Source organism: Ornithorhynchus anatinus, chromosome 16, assembly GCF_004115215.2.
Source record: "Ornithorhynchus anatinus isolate Pmale09 chromosome 16, mOrnAna1.pri.v4, whole genome shotgun sequence".
NCBI lineage: Eukaryota > Metazoa > Chordata > Mammalia > Monotremata > Ornithorhynchidae > Ornithorhynchus > Ornithorhynchus anatinus.
In genome coordinates this window covers 1,918,463-1,936,763 of record NC_041743.1, presented here as the reverse complement: position 1 = coordinate 1,936,763, position 18,301 = coordinate 1,918,463, and the positions used below count along the sequence as shown (strand labels likewise).

General features: G+C 63.8%; 1 protein-coding gene across 7 annotated transcripts in view; it reads left to right on the top strand.

Moving 5' to 3' along the window:
- The window catches only part of LOC103166923 (protein ADP-ribosylarginine hydrolase), a 45,228-nt gene that overhangs the window by 17,258 nt on the left and 9,669 nt on the right, over nucleotides 1–18,301 (top strand). For 3 of the 7 annotated variants that reach the window (XM_039914311.1, XM_039914309.1, XM_039914310.1), the window contains exons 2-6: nucleotides 138–623; nucleotides 8,222–8,555; nucleotides 16,496–16,691; nucleotides 17,295–17,472; nucleotides 17,664–17,772. In XM_039914311.1, the coding sequence (XP_039770245.1) occupies nucleotides 222–623; nucleotides 8,222–8,555; nucleotides 16,496–16,691; nucleotides 17,295–17,472; nucleotides 17,664–17,772 (1,219 nt within the window). In that variant the 5' untranslated portion in view covers nucleotides 138–221. Of the gene's footprint in view, nucleotides 1–137; nucleotides 624–5,922; nucleotides 5,971–8,221; nucleotides 8,556–11,995; nucleotides 12,357–12,940; nucleotides 13,788–15,212; nucleotides 15,321–16,495; nucleotides 16,692–17,294; nucleotides 17,473–17,663; nucleotides 17,773–18,301 lie in introns of those variants that run through there. The other 4 variants (XM_039914312.1, XM_029081402.2, XM_029081407.2 and 1 more) reach the window with 4 other exon arrangements.

The window sequence follows — 18,301 nt, the reverse complement described above, 5'->3', positions numbered from 1 at the left end:
CCCCACTGCCGGGGACAAAACACCCTTGGAGGATCTCCCGCCGGAAACAGAGGGGTGGGAGACCTGCCTCTTTCTTTACCTGTCGGGGGACCGGGGTAAATCCGCAGATGGTGACTCCCTGCCTTTTTCGATCCTAGCCACCTGCAAATCTACAGAGACCGAAGGGACAACCGGGCCTTGATCCCTCCCATCCTGGCAGCAGAGGGAGTGGGACTAGTTCTATGGCCGAAGACCTGAATACCATGTTCAGAGTTCAGGACCGGACGGAAATGCAGAGGGTGAAGGAGGAAGATGACTCCCTCTGGGGAGGAGAATCCCAGCTGCCGTGGAAGGACCCCAGAGAAGAGGACGCCCGTCACCGGCCCTTCGAAAATTTTGCCGACCAGGAGGCCTCTGAACCCCGTGAGATTGTAGAGCGCCGGCTGCGACTCTGTCATGGGTGGTCGCGGGCTGACCGGCTCACGGAGGAGCAGATCCTGGAGCGATTGGTGATGGACCGGTTCCTGGCCCTCCTGCCCTGGGAGACCCAGGCCCGCGTCCGCCAGACACGGCTGGGCAGCGTTGAGGAAGCTGTGACCCTCTTGGAAGATTTACGACCAGAGCCCAGGAGACGGAGGAAATGGGTGAGAACGCAGATGGTGCAGGGAATGGGGAAGCAGTGTCGCCTGATGGTTGGAGCACAGCCTGGGAATCAGAGGACCTGGCTTCTCGGCCCCTGGGTGGCCTTGGGCCTCAGTCATCTCATCTGTAAAATGGGGATTAAGGCTAGGAGCTCCCACAGGGGACAGTGCTTCGCACACGATCAGCGCTCAATAAATACGGTTAATGAATGTGGGAAAGGCACTGTGTTCAACCCGATTATCTTGCAGCGTGGCTCAGTGGAAAGAGACCGGGCTTGGGAGTCAGGTGTCATGGGTTCGAATCCCGAGCTCCGCCACTTGTCAGCCGGGTGACCGTGGGCAAGTCACTTAACTTCTCTGGGCCTCAGGGACCTCATCTGTAAAATGGGGACTAAGACGGTGAGCCTCACATGGGACAACCCGATTACCCTGTACCTCCCCCAGCGCTTAGAACAGTGCTCTGCACATAGTAAGCGCTTAACAAATACCAACATTACTAAGCGCTGCAGGAGCAACAAGATGATCAGGTTGAACACAGTCCCCGTCGCACACAGCGGCTCCCATTCTTAATCCCCCTCTGACAGATGAGGTGACCGAGGCACACGGAGGTGCCTCGCCCAAGGTCACGCGGCAGACGGGGGTCGGCGCGGGGATTGGAACCCAGGTCCCTGCGCCCTAAGAGTCGGAGGTCACGGGTCCTAATCCCCGCTCCCTCCCACGTCAGCTCCGTGACTTTGGGCCGGTCACGTCACCTCTCTGGGCCTCAGTTCCCTCCTCTGTCAGAGGGGGATGAAGACCCGGAGCCCCGCGGGGGACGGCCTGATGACCCGGTAGCTCCCCCAGCGCTTAGCCCGTAGTAAGCGCTGCGTAGTAGCTACGTAGTAAGCGCTTAACAAACGCCGAGATTCTTATTACCATCCGCTAGGCCGTGCCGCCGGTCCCCGGCCCCCGGGGGCCTGGTGGAGGCCTCGCCTCTCTCTCCCTGGAGCGGCGGCGGGAAGATGGGGGAGACCCGCCCCCCGGGAACTCCCCGGAAAGCCCCTCGGTAAAGCCCCCTCGGGACAGTGGGTCCTGGGTCTTCCTTCCTGCCGTGGCTCCCAAGAAGGCTCCCTCGACCCCACCCCCTCAGCCTTTCCAAGCTCCGCTTGAGTCTGGGGACCCAGTGACCGCCTCCTTAGTGACGGGCAGGAGTCGTGGGACCCTGAGAGACCCCCGTCCCCCCCGGTTTCCGTCCGGCCGTTCCCCGGGTCCCACGGAAAGTCCTCACCGTCGGCCTCGAAGCCGTCCGACCCCTCGGCCCCTCCGGCCTCACCTCGCCGAGCGTCTGCTACGGCCCGGCCCGCACGCTCCGCTTCTCTAGCTCGGCTCCGACCCCTCGTCCGCGTCCCGCCTCTGGCCCGGACCCCCCACCCCCCGTCCTCATAGCCCCCCGACAATTCCTCTTCCCCAGTTCAAAGCCTTCCCGAAAGCCCTTCTCCTCCCAGAAGCCTCCCCCGACTAAACCCCCCGTTTCCTCATCTCCCACTCCCTTCTGCGTCACCCTGACTCGCTCCCTTTATCCCTCTCCCTTCCCAGCCCCGCGACACTTAGCTAAATATCTGTAATTTATTTATATATATATATACATATATATATACACGTCCGGCTCCATCTCTGCATCGTGAGCCGGTTATGAGCTGGGACTGTGTCCGTTATGTTGTTTTTGTTCGGTACTCGTTCGGCGCTTACTGTGTGGCGAGCACCGTTGTAAGCGCCGGGGTAGGTCCGGGGTGATCAGGTTGTCCCCCGTGGGGCTCACGCTTTTAATCCCCATCTTCCAGATGAGGTCACCGAGGCCCGGAGGAGTTAAGGGACTTTCCCAAGGTCACACGGCAGACAAGGGGCGGAGGCGGGATTAGTACCCACGTCCTCTGACTCGCAAGCCCTGGCTGTTTCCGCTGAGCCACGTAGTCTCCCAAGCTCGTCCGTCCGTCTCCCCCGATCAGACCGTGCGCCCGTCAAAGGGCAGGGATCGTCTCTGTCTGTTACCGATCTGTCCATTCCAAGCGCTTAGTCCGGTGCTCTGCCCATAGTAAGCGCTCGATAAATACTAATGAATGAAGCGCTCGGTACAGTGCTCTGCACCCAGCAAGCGCTCCATAAATGCGACTGAATTTTGAGAGGAGGCCGGAAATCTCTCGAGATCCCGCTGGCAAAGAGGGGAAAGAAGAAGAGGGTGAAGAAAGAGCAGCCTCAATTTTAGGGGGATCGTGTCGGATGCTTTCCATATTATTATCATCACTTATTAATGAGCCCTACTAATATAATATCTCCTCCAAGACGCTCTCCCTGTCCAGGTCCTCGTTGCCCGGCCTAAACCCCTGCCTTCTGCGAACACCGTGCACTTGGGTCTCTAAGCACTTAGATAGAGAGCTGTAATTCTCTTCATCCATTCGATCGTATTTATTGAGCGCCCACTATGCGCAGAGCACCGGACGGAGCGCTTGGAGTGTACAGTTCGGCAACAGAGAGAGACCATCCCTGCCCCGTGACGGGCTCCGATTTTATTAATTTGTACCGACGTCAGTCTCCCCCGCTCTAGACTGCGAGCTCGTTGCGCTCAGGGAATGTCACTCTCCACTGTCGCACTGTACTTTCCCGAGCGCCCGGTACAGTCCTCTGCGTGCGGTAAGCGCTCAGTAAATACGATCGGATGAATGAACCAAGTAAGCTCCTTGTGGGCCGGTATCTTGTCTACCGTCCGTTCTGTCGTACTCCCCTAAGCTGTTAGTACGGTGCTCTGCGCACGGCGAGCGCTCGATAAATACCGCCGATCGGTTGATATTAGTATTTTATGCAAAGAGGCCTACCACAAGGGAGAGGGAAATCCAGTTTCCTCGGCGAGAGTAAAAATAATAATAACGATGGTGGAAAGTAGGATGGTCCAGTGGGTAGACCGGCCTTGGGGGTGGTGTTTTGTCCGGCCGTCTCCCCCGATCAGACCGGAAGCCCGTCGGTGGGCGGGGATGGCCTCTATCTGGTGCCGAACTGTCCATTCCAAGCGCTTAGTACAGTGCTCTGCACCTAGGAAGCGCTCAATAAATACTACTGAATGAATGAATGAATGAATGAATGGCGGGGCAGGGACGGTGACGATCGGCCCGTGTCCACCCCGGTGCTTAGAACGGTGCCTGGCACGTAGTAAGCGCTTAACAGAAACCGTTAAAAAAAATAAAAATTAAGCACCTCCTACGTACCGGGCTCTGTCCCACCTCGGCGCTCAGAACGGCGCTTGGCACGTAGTAAGCGGGCAACAAATACCGTCGGCTGTGTGACTCCGGGCAAGTCACTTGCCTTCTCGGTGCCCCGGTTCCCTCATCTGTAAAGTGGGGATGAAGACGGCGAGCCCCACGTGAGACAACCCGATTCCCCTGCGTCTACCCCAGCGCTCAGAACGGCGCTCGGCACGTAGTAAGCGCTCAGATCCCGCCACTGTTACATCCCAAGCCACTCGGGTTGGCCGCGGTCCCCGTCCCACGTGGGGCTCCCGGTCATTCATTCAGTCAGTCAGTCAATAGTATTTATTGAGCGCTTCCTATGTGCGCAGAGCACTGTACTAAGCGCTTGGGACGAACAAGTCGGCAACAGAGACGGTCCCTGCCGTTTGACGGGCTTACGGTCTGATCGGGGGAGACGGACGGACGAGAACGATGGCGATAAATAGAGTCGGTCTCGATGTCCGTTTCCCAGGCGAGGAGACACCGAGGCCCGGAAAAGCGAGGCGACCTACCCCGGGTCACACAGCAGGGAGGATTAGAACCCGGATCCTCCGAATCCCGGATCTGAGCCCTCTGGAGCAGGCCGTGCTGGAATGATTCCTCCTGTGCGGTATTTAGGCTGAAGAGAGGGGTGCGGGCCGGGGAGGGGAAGGGCATTTCCTGCCAAGGACCGGTAGCCACATGCACCCCGGATCTAGCCCCCCGCCGCGGCAGGTGGGGAAAGGCCCCGATTAGCATCATTTGCGATTTAAAACACAAATGAAGGCCAACGTGGCCGGATGCCCCCCCCTCCCTCCCCCGAATGTCTGCAGAGGACCCAACCTCCTGGATCGCGGTTTCAGAACGGTAATACTTATCAGGGATAATACTAATCATGGTATCGGTTAAGCGCTCGCTATGTGCCAGGCACTGTAGTGAGCGCCGGGAAAGGACGGCGTGGCTCGGTGGAAAGAGCACGGGCTTCGGAGTCAGGGCTCGTGAGTTCGAATCCCGGCTCCGCCGCCCGCTTCTCCGGGCCTCCGTTCCCCCGTCTGGAAAATGGGGATGAAGACCGCGAGCCCCACGTGGGACGGCCCGATTCCCCCGCGTCTCCCCCAGCGCTCAGAACGGTGCTCGGCACGTGGTGAGCGCTTAACGGATACCAACATTACTAAGCGCTGGGGGGGCGGGTATAGGTTCGCCAGACGGTCCCACGTGAGGCTCACAGGCTTCGTCCCCATTTGACAGAGGAGGGAACCGAGGTCCGGAGGAGTGAAGTGACTTGCCCACGGTCACCCAGGTGACAGGGGGCAGAGGGGGGATTCGAACCCCTGACCTCTGACTCCCAAGCCTGGGTTCTTGCCACTGGGCCACGCTGCTTCTCTACTGCTAATGATGGTATCTGTTAAGTGCTTACTACGCGCCAAGCACCGTTCTGAGCGCCGAGGGCGATCTAAGGTCATCGGGTGGCCCCCCGGGGGGCTCGCCGCCTAGTATGCGCTTAACACGTACCAACGTTATTATTATTTTTATTCTCTGGGCCTCAGTTCCCTCATCTGGAAAATGGGGATGAAGCCTGGGAGCCTCACGGGGGACAACCTGAGGACCCTCTATCTCCCCCAGCGCTTAGGACAGTGCTCGGCACCTAGTGAGCGCTTAACACATACCAACATGATTATTATCATTATTATTATTATTACTATGATTATTTTCTGGGCCTCAGTGGCCTCATCTGGAAAATGGGGATGAAGCCTGGGAGCCTCACGTGGGACACCCTGAGGACCCTGGATCTCCCCCAGCGCTTAGGACGGTGCTCGGCACCGAGTAAGCGCTTAACGGATACCGACATCTATTTTTAGCTTTTTATTGAGGGGTGTTATTGCGACGGGGAGGCGCCCGCCCTGTCAATCACGGCCCCGCCTCTGACGTCACCGGGCCCCGCCCACCGCCCCTTCCCACTCAGCCCCGCCCATTTCCCAGCAGGCCCCGCCCCCGACTGGCCCCGTCCATCACCCGGTTCCCCGCCCCTATTGGTCCCCTCCGCTCCCTTAGCCCCGCCCCCTATGGCCCCGCCCCCTCAGTCGGAGCCGGCCCGGCCCAATCCGGAGCTGCAGGTAAGTTTCCCCCCGGACGGGGGCGCTCCCCCCAGCGCCGCGCACAGAGAGACGCCCCCCCCCCCCCCCCCCGTTCCCTTAGCGTTTAGAACAACGCCTGGCGCAGAGTCGGCGCCCAACACACTCCGTCGTCATCATCCTCTCCCCGCCCCCTCGCCCCCTTCCCCTCAGCCCGCCCCGCCCTTTCCCGGGGGAGGGGTCGGCGGGCGGGGGGGCGCCTGCGCGGGGGGGGAGGGGGCGCTCGCGGCGTGGGCGGCGCGGTGCGCCTGCGCGAGGCTGGCCGCGGCCGCCACCCCGCTCCCCGGGGGCCGATGTGCGCCTGCGCGGGAGGGGGCGCGCGGCACGGGCGGCGCTGTGCGCCTGCGCGGGCCGTTGGGGCGCCTCGGGGGCGGGGAAAGGGGGCTTCTGGGAAATGGAGTCCGAGCGGCGCGGGGAGGCCTGTGGGCGGCGCTGCGTGGACTACAAGTCCCACAGTGCTCTGGGGCTGGGCCCTTGGCCTGACTCTTGGCCACACTCTGGCCCTCGTGGGGGGGGCCACGGGCCCAGGGATTTGGGAGCTAATAATAATAATGCTTGAGTTTGTTAAGCGCTTACTATGTGCAAAGCACTGTTCTAAGCGCTGGGGGAGATGCAGGGTCATCAGGCGGTCCCACAGTCTTCAACCCCATTTTCCAGATGAGGCCACTGAGGCCCAGAGAAGGGACTTGCCCAAAGACCCACAGTTAATAATGTTGGTATTTGTTAAGCGCTTCCTATGTGCAGAGCACTGTTCTAAGCGCCGGGGGAGAGACAGGGGAATCAGGTCGTCCCACGTGAGGCTCGCAGTTAATCCCCATTTGACAGATGAGGTCACTGAGGCACAGAGAAGTGGCGTGACTTGCCCACAGTCACCCAGCCGACAAGTGGCAGAGCCGGGAGTCGAACTCATGACCTCTGACAGGTGGCGGAGGTGGGATTAGAACTCACGACCTCTGACCCCCCAAGCTCGGGCTCTGGCCACTGAGCCACGCTACTTCCCTGTGAATAATAATAGTAATGACGGCACTGGTTAAGCGCTTACTATGTGCCAAGCACCGATCTAAGCACTGAGGTAGATACCAATCAGTTGGGTGACTCTGGGCAAGCCACTTCACTTCTCTGGGCCTCAGTTCCCTCATCTGTCAAATGGGGATGAAGACCGTGAGCCCCCCAGGGGACAACCTCATTACCTTGCATCTCCCCCAGCGCTTAGAACGGTGCTTGGCACCTAGTAAGCGCTCAACAAATACCAACATTATTATTATTAACTTCTCTGTGCCTCAGTTCCCTCATCTGTAAAATGGAGGCTAACGGTGAGCCTCCCGTGGGACGACCTGATGACCCTGTGTCTCCCCCAGCGCTTAGAACAGTGCTCGGCACATAGTAAGCGCTTAACGGATACCAACGTTATTATTATTATCGGGGTGTCCCCCGTGGGGCTCACAGTCTTCAGCCCCATCTTCCGGATGAGGGAACTGAGGCCCAGAGAAGTGAAGTGACCGGCCCAGGTCCCACAGCTGACAAGTGGCCGAGCCGGGATCGGAACCCACGACCTCCGACTGCCAAGCAGGTGCTCTGCTTTTCCCCACCCACCTCCCGGGCACAAAACACTTCCCCAAGAGCAGCGTGGCTCGGTGGAAAGAGCCCGGGCTCGGGAGTCAGAGGTCGTGGGTTCTAATCCCGGCCCCGCCACTTGTCAGCTGGGTGACCGTGGGCACGTCGCTTCACTTCTCTGGGCCTCGGTGACCTCGTCTGTCAAATGGGGATGAAGACTGAGCTCCAAGTGGGACAACCTGACGCCCTTGTATCTATCCCGGCGCTTAGAACAGCGCTTCGCCCATAGTAAGGGCTTAACTGCCGAATTGTCCATTCCAAGTGCTTAGTACAGTGCTCTGCACATAGTGAGCGCTCCACGAATACTATCGAATGACCGAACGCCATCATCGTTACTATCGCTACGCCCCCGGGGTCGCTTCGTTTCGATTTACGGAGCGCTCGCTGCGAACGGAGCGCTGTGCCGAGCGCCCGGCAGAGGAGAGTAGAACGATAAGGGTCCGGGCCCGTGGGAGGGGTGATGGTTTTCCGCGACCCGAGTCGAAGTCCGGTGCCCGAGGACGCGCCCCCCCCCCCCCCCCAGCCCCGCGGGGGCGGGTGGGGTGGCCAGGGCCCCGGGGTCCGAGGGCGAATCCCGACCCCCGGCCGACGGGCCCCCCTTCCGTCGCTCTCTCCGAAGCCGACCTCCCCGGCCTCCACCATGTGCCCGGTGCTGCTGGAGAATTACTTGGCCGCCATGGTCCTGAGCGCGGCCGGGGACGCCCTGGGCTTCAACAACGGGCGCTGGGAGTTCCTGCGGGACGGGGAGGTCATCCACCGGGAGCTGGCCCAGCTCGGCGGCCTGGACGCCATCGACGTGGACGGGTGGAAGGTCAGCGACGACACCGTCATGCACCTGGCCACGGCCGAGGCCCTCGTAGCCGCGGGGAGGGACCCCAACGTCACCCGGACCTTCTCTCTGCTGGCCAAGAACTACAAGGAGTGCATGAGTGACATGGACGACCGGGCCCCAGGTAACCCCCCGCCCGCCCCCCGACTTCTCCGAAGTCACCTCGCCTGTGTCACTTGGTAATAATAAACGACGTGGGTATTTGTCAAGCGCTTACTATGTGCGGGGCACCGTTCTGAGCGCTGGGGGAGATCCAGGGTCATCGGGCCGGCCCACGTGAGGCTCACGGTCTTCATCCCCAGATGAGGCCCGGAGAAGCCAAGTGACTCGCCCACCGTCACCCAGCTGACAAGAGGCAGAGCCTGGATTTGAACCCATGGCCTCTGACCCCCAAGCCCGGGCTCTTTCCACTGAGCCCCGCTGCTGCTCTGAAACCGTGTGGCCCGGTGGCTAATAATAATGATGGCGTTGGTTAAGCGCTTACTACGTGCAAAGCACTATTCTAAGCGCCGGGGAGGATCCGAGGCGATCAGGTTGTCCCACGTGCGACTCCCAGTCTTAATCTCCGTTTTCCAGATGAGGGAACCGAGGCGCAGAGAAGTCGAGCGACTTGTGCGACAAGTGGCCGAGCCGGGATTAGAACCCGTGACCTCCGACTCCCAAATCCGGGCTCTTTCCCCGAGAGTCAGGAGGACCGGGGTTCTAATTCCGTGTCTGCGGTCTGACCTGGGGCGAGTCACTTCGCTTCTTGGGCCTCAGTCGCCTCGTCGGAAAAATGGGAATTAAGGGCGTGAGCCCCATGTGGGACCGGGACTGCAGCGCTTAGAACGGAGTTCGGCGCCTAGTGAGCGCCTAACGGGCACCGTGATTATTTCTTATTACTGGCGCTGCGTTCCGCTCTCCCCCCCCACGCGCACGTACCGGAGCGCTGGGGTTGGCGCCGAGCCTGTCCCGGCCCCCTACTGATAATCGGTCGTTCACATTTATTGAGCGCTTACTGGGTACAAAGCACTGTGCTAAGCACTTGGTGGACGCGATCCCCGCGGAGGAATTGTCTGTGGGGTCTGAGGAGGAGAGGGCCTTCCGGGCCGGAGGCGGGACGTCGGCGACGAGAGAGAAGAGACGGAGGCCCGGGGAGCGGGCGGGCGTCAGAGGAGCGGAGCGTGCGGGCCGCGCTGTAGTAGACGATCGGCGAGGGGACGTCGGAGGGGGCGAGGGGATGGACGGCTTCGAAGCCGACGGCGAGGAGCCTGTCGCGGAGGTGGACGGGCCTCCCGATTTGCTCGTATCCACCCCGGCGCTCACTACAGAAGCAGCGGGGCTCAGTGGAAAGAGCAGGGGCTTCGGAGTCAGAGGTCAGGGGTTCGAATCCCGGCTCGGCCCCTTGTCGGCTGTGTGACTTAACTTCTCGGTGCCTCAGTTCCCTCATCTGTCTAAATGGGGATGAAGACTGTGAGCCCCACGTGGGACGACCCGATTCCCTCGTGTCTACCCCGGAGCTTAGAACGGTGCTCGGCACATAGTGAGCGCCTAACAGATACCAACGTTATTATTATTATTATTATTATTATTGTTACCTGGTCCCTAGTAAGCACTTTCCTTCATCCAATAGTATTTATTGAGCGCTTCCTACGTGCAGAGCACTGGACTAAGCGCTGGGAATGGACAATTCGGCAACGGATTGAGACCGGCCCCGCCCAGTGACGGGCTCGCCGTCGAACCGGGGGAGACGGACGGACAAAAACGATAGCGATAAGTAGCATCAAGGGGATGGACGCCCCGTGAACAGAACGAAGAAATGAACACTTCAGAGATACCACAGTTATAAACGAGTAAATGACAGGCAGTCCGTCGTATTTACGGAGCACTCCCCGTGTGCGGAGCGCTGAGGGGACCTCGGTGCTCATTCGTTCATTCGGTAGTATTTATCGAGCGCTTACTGCGTGCAGAGCACTGGACTAAGCGCTTGGAATGGACAGATCGGCGACAGATAGAGACGGTCCCTGCCCGACGACGGGTTTACGGGTCTAATCGGGGGAGACGGACGGACGAGGACGATGGCAGTAATGGGGGAGATGGAGGCGGGTGTGTTTTGGGGGGGGTGGAGGTGGCTTTTCTCCCTCTCCGTCCCGGGCCGGACGGGGCGTTCGGGTGCCGGCGAGGCCCGTGAGGAGCCCCGGGGAGGGAGGCCGCCCAGGAGGGGCTTTCCAGGTGAGCGGGCCTTCTGAGAAAGCGGCCGTATTTCGGGCCGGTGGTTCCCGGCCCCCCGGAAAATTCCAGCGGAGCCCCCGGGGGCGGGAGACGGGGCGAGCCCCCGCGACCTCGAGGAGGAAGATTTCCGAGCCGAGGCCCGGAGGCAGAGAGGCCGCCGTGAACCCGGGAGTGCTCGGCGTAGTGGCTAGAGCACGGGCCTGGGAGTCGGGGGGTCGTGGGTTCTAATCCCGCCTCCGCCACTTGTCTGCCGCGTGGCCTCGGGCAAGACGCTTAACTTCCCCGTGCCTCGGTTACCTCTTCCGTAAAATGGGGACCGAGACTGTGAGCCCCGTGTGCGAGGGGGACTGGGTCCAACCCGATTTGCGCGCATCGCCCCGGCGCTCAGTACGGTGCCCGGCACAGAGCGAGCGCTAGACCGTAAGCCCGTCGGTGGGCAGGGATTGTCTCTCCCTGTGGCCGAATCGTCCATCCCGAGCGCTTAGGACGGTGCTCCGCACGTAGTAAGCGCTCGATAAATACTATCAGACGGATGAACAAATGCCATCAGTACTATCATCTGCTTCTACGGGCCTCGGTCACCTCATCCGTAAAACGGGGATGAAGCCCGCGAGTCCCCTGTGGGACTTGGACCGTGTCCAACCTTTCATGCAGTCATATTTATCGAGCGCTAACCCTCCGCGGAGCGCTCCACTCCGACGGGGACGGTAGAAGAATCGACAGACACATCTCCCTGCTCACGAGCTTACGGTGCCGGGGGGGGAGACTGGCATTAACGTCGATAGGTGAACGACGGATTCGTCCAGTCGAATCTATCGGACGCTCGCCGCGTGCCCGACGCTGTACTAAGCGCTTGGGAGAGGCCCCAACAGACCCATTCGCCGCCCACCACGAGCTGACCGTCTAGAGGAGGAACCCAGACGGTAAGAGAAGTAAATAAATGAGGGATGCGGACCTGAGCGGTGCGGGGCCGGGAGGGGGGCGATGAAGAAAGGGAGCGAGTCGGGGCGACGCGGAAGGGAGCGGGAGATGAGGAGAGGAGGGCGCGGTCGGGGAAGGCCTCCGGGAGGGGGTGGGCCTCCGATTAGACTTCGAAGGCCGGGGGAGGCCTCGTCGGATGCGAGGAGGGAGGGTGGTCCCGGCGGGGGTCGGCGGCGAGGGAGATGACGGATTTAATAGTATCCGTCGAGCGCTTACTGCGTGCAGAGCGCTGGACCGAGCGCTTGGGAGGCCTGTCGTCCTCTCCCAAGCGCTCGACGCGGCGCTCGGCGCCCGGGAGGCGCTCGGCGGACGGGACCCTCCGGGGGAGGGTCGGGAGGCCCCGGGCGGACACCCCTCCCCCCGGCCCTACAGGCGCCACGTGCGTCCGGAACGCGGCCCGCCTGGAGCCGGACCGGCCCGACGGCTGGAGGATCCCGTTCGGCCCGGGGGAGGGCGGCTGCGGGGCGGCCATGCGCGCCATGGCCATCGGCCTGCGCTGGCCGGGCGCCGACCGGCTGGACCTCCTCGTGCAGCTCAGCGTGGAGAGCGGCCGCATGACCCACCACCACCCCACCGGCTACCTGGGCGCGCTCGTCTCCGCCCTGTTCACCGCCTGCGCCGTGCGCGGGGAGCCCCCCCGGGCCTGGGGGAGCCGCCTCCTGGAGGTCCTCCCCGCCGCCCGCCGCTACGTCGCCCGGTCGGGCCGCTTCGTCCCCGAGAACCTGGAGGCCTGGTGAGGGGCGGGCGGGCGGGCGGGACGCCGGGGGGGGGGACGGGTGCCCGCGCCTCGGCCTGGAGGCGCGCGGGAGGGAGCGTGTGCGTGACGGCGGGAGGGAGTACGGGGGGAGCGGGGGAGACGGCGCGTCGCTCCCGGGGAGGGAGCGGGCGCGATGGGGAGGCGCGGGAGGGGATGGGCGTGACGCCGTGGAGGCGTGGAGTCCGCGGGTGCGATGGAGGAGCGAGGGATGGCGTGGAGGGGTCGGGGAAGGGGTCCGCGTGGCCGGTGGGGCGCGGACGCGCGGAGGAGCCTGAGAGGGCGCGGAGGGGTGCGGGAAGGGGTCCGCGTGGGAGCTGACGGGAGGATGATGGGGCGACCGGTGTGTATGGGTGCGCGGCGGTAGGTGGCCGCGCGGGAAGGAGCGCGGCCGCGTGTCGGGGTGAAGGGGTGCGTGTCCGTGGGAGGAGGGTGGGCGCCGGGCCCCGGCCGAGGGCGGGGCGCCGACGGGGGGCCGCCCGGCAGAGCGTGGGAGGGGGCGCGACCCGGCCCCCCGGCCGCCGGACCCCGTGCCAGGCGTCCCCCTCCGCCCGCCGCCGCAGGTCGTACTTCGAGGGGCAGTGGAGGAAGTACCTGGAGGCGCGGGGCCTCACCGACGGCACGGCCGCCCCGTCCTTCCCTCGCCCGTTCGGCGTCCGGGAGAGGGACCGGTTCTACACGGCGCTCAGCTACTCCGGCTGGGGGGGCGGCAGCGGCCACGACGCCCCCATGATCGCCTACGACGCCCTGCTGGGCGCCGGCGACTCCTGGACGGAGCTGGCCCACCGGGCTTTCTTCCACGGCGGCGACAGCGACTCCACCGCCGCCATCGCGGCCTGCTGGTGGGGGGTCCTGTACGGCTTCCGGGGGGTCAGCCCCTCCAACTACGCCCGGCTGGAGTACCGGGACCGGCTGGAGGCCGCGGCCCGGGCCTTGTTCGCCCTGCGCTGAAGGGGGACGCCCCCCCGCCGCGCCGCCCCGCGCCTCCCTCGTCGCTCCGCCCTCGCCCCCGCTGGGTCTGGATCCCAACTCCGCTTCCACCGGGCCGACCGGGCCGGTCTAAAGCCCCCCCCCCCCCCGGGCCGTCGGCCCCCCGCCGGCCGGAACGTATCCGTCCGTTCTCGCGTCGTCCTCTGCCGGGCGCCGTTCTCGGCGCCCGGCGGGCGCTCAATAAATACGATCGAATGAAAGGCCCGGTCTCCGAACCCGTCCTCCCCGGGCGAAGGGAGGGAGACCGTTGCCCCGCCCGCCGACCCGCAGGGAACGAGGGCGGGTCGGCGTGGCTGGCGGGGGGCTTGGTCGGGGGTGTATTTCTGCTCCCGGGGCCCCCTGGACCTTGGGTGGACTGCGCCTGCGGATCGCTCCGATAAAATAGTAATAATAATAACGATGATGGTATCCGTTAAGCGGTCGCTACGTGCCGAGCACTGCTCTGAGCGCCGGGGTGGATGCAGGGCACTCAGGTCGTCCCACACGGGGCTCCCCCTTTTAACCCCCACTTGACAGAGGAGGTCAGTGAGGCACAGAGAAGTGAAGTGACCGGCCCCGGGTCACGCAGCAGACAGGGGAGGTCAGGAAGATGCGCTGTGCAGCTTCGCGGTCCGGGTGAGAGAAGGCAGCGCGGCCCAGCCGAGAGAGCACGGGCCTGGGAGTCGGAAGGCCCTGGGTTCCGATCCTGGCTCTGCCACCCGTCTCCCCTGTGACCGCGGTCCATCCGTACGGTCGTGTTTATCGGGTGCTCACCGTGCGTAAAGCACTGCGCCGGGCGCTTGGGAGAGGGCAGTAAAATAAACGGACGCTTTCCCTGCCCTCGACGAGCCGACGGTCGCTTCGTTTCTCTGGGCCTCGGTTCCCTCATCCGCGGAATGGGGATTCAATCCCTGTCCTCCCCCCTCCTTGGACCGTGAGCCCCAAGGAGGGCCTGATGATCTTCTACCCGTTCGGTCGTACCTGCGGAGCGCTTACCGGGTGCGAAGCACCGCGTTAAGCGCTCGGGAGATGACGGCGTAAGAATAAACGGACACGTTCCCTGCCCGCGGCGAGCTCGCGGTCTACCCCGGCGCTCGGTACAGCGCTCGGCACGTGGTTAGCATTTAACGAGAAGCAGCGTGGCTTAGCGGCGAGGGCCCGGGGTTGGGAGCCAGAGGACGTGGGTTCTAATCCCGGCTCCGCCACTCAGCAGCCGGGTGACCGTAGGCAAGCCACTTGACTCCTCTGTGCCTCGGTGACCTCGGCTGTGAAACGGGGATGAAGACCGTGAGCCCCAGGCGGGACCACCCGCTTAGCTCGTGTCTACCTCGGCGCTTAGAACGTAGTCGGCGCTTAACGGAAACCGTAATTATTAACGAATATCTAATTACGATCCCTCGGGCAGCCGTGGGGAAAGGGGACCGGGTCCGGAGGCCGAGGCCTTTCCGTCCGCCGGGCGGGCGGGACCCCCGGGGGAGCGCCGGAGGCAGGCTCAGAGTTGGACGGCCCGTGACGCGGCTGCGGTGGGCGCCCCCGGCCCGGCGAAGGTCTCCACCCTCGCGGAGCCCGGCTCCGAAGACGAAGGCCCCGCCGTCCGCCCGGACCCTCCCTCCGGGGCCACGGTCCGGGGCGACGCCCCGAGCTGAAAGGCGTCTTTCGGGCCCCACCTCGTTCCCGCGGTGCGAGTTGGAGCCAGTGGGAGGAAGATCCCTTTCCCGTGGAAGTTTGCTTTGGCCGGCCCCGGGGGTGGGTCCCGCGGCCCGAGGAGCAGACTCCGGACGCCGGGCCGGCGGCCCTGGCTTCTCCCGCTGAACCCCCCCCGCCCCCCCGGCGAGTTAATGATTGGCAAATCCCGGGACCCATCGGCCTCCCTCTCGTCCGGTCGCAGCGGCAAGATGGCCGGCGACCCCGGGAGGCGTCCGGCCCCTGGCCTCGGCTGGACCCTCCTGCTTCTCCTCCTCCGCGGGGCCTCAGGTACGAGAAGGGGCTTCGGGCTACGGGGGGAGAGGAGGGGACGGAGGCGGAGGACTCACCCCTCGGGCCCGGGGGGAGGAATCCGGCCCGCTCTCTCCCGCTGTAACCGTAAGCTCGCTGCGGGCGGGGAATCCGTTCTGTTGACCTCTTCCCGGGAAGCGCTCAGTCACTACGACTGACCGACTCCCTCAAAAGCGGGGGGTCCGGCCAAGCCGGAACGTCGCCGGCCCGGAGGCGGGGGGATGAGCCGAGTGGCCCGTGGAGGTCCCGCCCAGCTCTGGGACGCTACGAAACGGCCCCCCCGGGGCCAGAGACGACTCACCGCGGACGCCCGTCCGTGCCGGGTCACCGGGGGGAGAATCGGGGGCGGGATGGGCCGGGCCGGGTCACTGGGGGACGGTCAGGGGCGTTGCGTGGTCCGTCCCCGACCACCGTGAGGGTGGATGTCCAGGGAGGTCACCGGCGCCCGATTCCTCCGAGCTTCCGGGGGCCCCGTTGAACCGGGTGAACCGTGGAGGTCACTCGAAGGGTCGCGTTTCTCAAGGAGGCTCTCGATTTCTTCGGAGAACGTCCGACCTCTCGGTCCGCTGGTCAGTCTTTGTCCGTATTGTCCCCTGCCTCCTCCAACCCCCTCCCCACTCCGTCTCCACCCTCCTCTTCCCCTTTCCCCGCTCTCTCCCCCTTCCCCGTCACCCCCCTCGGCACCATCCGGCTCAGGGTCCCAGTGAGATCGGTATTTTTCATCGATCGATGGCATTCGCCGAGCGTTTCCCGTATGCGGAGCGCTTAGAGCGGTGCCCGGCACCTAGCAAGCGCTGAACGAATAGCGTTATCACGAAGCAATTAGGAGAGTCCAGTATGACAGTCGGCAGACCCGTTCCCTGCCCGCAACAAGCTTACAGTCGAGGGGGAGACGGACGTGAATGTAAATAAGTGAATATATTACGGATGTGGACGAAAGGGCGGTGGGGCTGAGGGAGGGGTGGATGAAGGATGTAAAGCCAAGTGCCGGGGCGGCGTAGAAGGGAACGGGAGGAGGCCGATGGATCGATCGATTCCCCTTTGCCTGGCGTCCTCCTTGGGGAACCCCTGGGCTGGCCGGGGGGGAGAGGGGGTCCTCCCTCATCCCCCCCGCCCCCCAGAAACCACCCACCTGACCTTTGGCCTCCTGCCAGGGGATGAACAGACAGCCCAGGACTGCCCCGACTTCCAGAACGCCAGCCTCCTCCGCGGCATCCACCTCAACGTCCAGTTCCTGCTGTTCACCCCGGCCCGGCCCAGCTGCGGGCAGCCCATCAGGCCTGACCGGAGCTTCGAGGACTCCGACTTCAATGCCTCCTCGGACACCAAGATCGTCATCCACGGCTTCAGGCAAGGATCGCCCCAACGGGGGCTTCTGGGGACGCCCCCCCCCCCCCGCCCGCTCTCCCCTCGAACCCCCATCCTTGCGGGCGTCCTCGGGTGGCAGGGGCGGGGAGGATGCCGGGAGTCCGATCCCGCTCTCCGTACATCCCCTCACCAACTCCCCGGGATTTCCTGAGGCGAGGTGGCGAGGGGTGGAAAGGCTGCCGGGGTCCCGCGAGGAGGGGTCAGGAGAGGATCGGCCGGGGGGGGGACCGAAGCCCGGGGCAGAGGATCCACCGGTCGACACCCCCGGCCCGGGCCGTGGACCCGGCGAAGCAAACCGCTGCCAGAGCTGGGAGAGGGAAGGTCAGAGTTGGGAATGGCGAGCAGATCCCTCTTCCGGCTGGAAGGACGTGTGTCCGGAAGGGACGGGAAGGTGGACGGGGGGGCGGGGGTGGGACTCCCGGACCCCCCGCTGCTGGGTGCCGGGGAATGTCTGTTCACTGTTCTGCCGTCTTCTCCCAAGCCCTTAGGGCCCGGAACCCGGTAAGCGCTCAGTAAATACGACGGAATGAACGAACGAGGGTCCCAAGGTGTTTCCCCCTTCCTTCCCGTTCTGCGCGCGTACAGAGTGCTGGGAAACAAGCCCTCCTGGATCGACCAGTTCATCAGAACGGTGCTGCGGGCCCGGCCCGCCAACGTCGTGGCGGTAGACTGGGTCTTCGGGTCGACGGCCGCTTATTTCTCCGCCGTGGGCAACGTCATGAAACTGAGCCTAGAAATCTCCAGGCTCATCAACAAAATGCTGGTAGGTGGCGGCGACACCCGTAGGGCCCCCGGGGGGGCCGGCGGGCGGACCGGAGGCGGGCGCGTACTGAGCGCTGCCGCGTGCCGTTGAGGAAGGGAAGGGGGCGGGGGGCGGTTCCGATCACGTCCCCCTGCGGGAGGACCGTCCCCGGGCTCCCTCCGACGTCCCTCTCCCCAACTTCCCGTCCTCAGGAGCTCGGCGCCTCCCCGGCATCGATACACATCATCGGGGTCAGCCTGGGAGCCCACGTCGCCGGGATGGTGGGACACTTCCACAGAGGACAGCTGGGCAGGATCACAGGTAGCCGATCCCCCGGACCGGTCTTCTCCTGCCGAAGGGTTCGTGTCAACCCCCCGGGCGCTTAGGACGGCGCCCGACGCATAGTAAGGACTTAATGAATACCTTAAAAAAAAAGAAAAAAGTTGGGTGATTGACAGCTGCTGCCTGGGGATTCTGGAGAGGATTTCTGCCTCTCCTTGGCATCCCCCACCCCACCCTGCTGACCCAGATCCCACTTCCGTCCACCGTTCTCCGTCTGAAGAAGCTGGGCGGCCTAGAGGGTAGAGCCCGGGCCCGGGCGTCAGGAGGACCTGGCTTCTATCCCTGCTCTGCCACGTGCCTGCTGCGGGACCTCGGACAAGTCACTTCGCTTCTCTGCACCTCGCTCGCCTCATAAAAATAAAGTCGGGCGATCGGCAGCCGAGGCCCGGGGGTTCCGGAGAGGGTTTCTGCCATTTTCTGGCGCCCCCCCCCCGCCGTCGCCGTCGCCCTCCTGACCAAAATCCCAATTCCTTCCACCGTTCTCCATTCAGAACGGAACGCTTTCGAT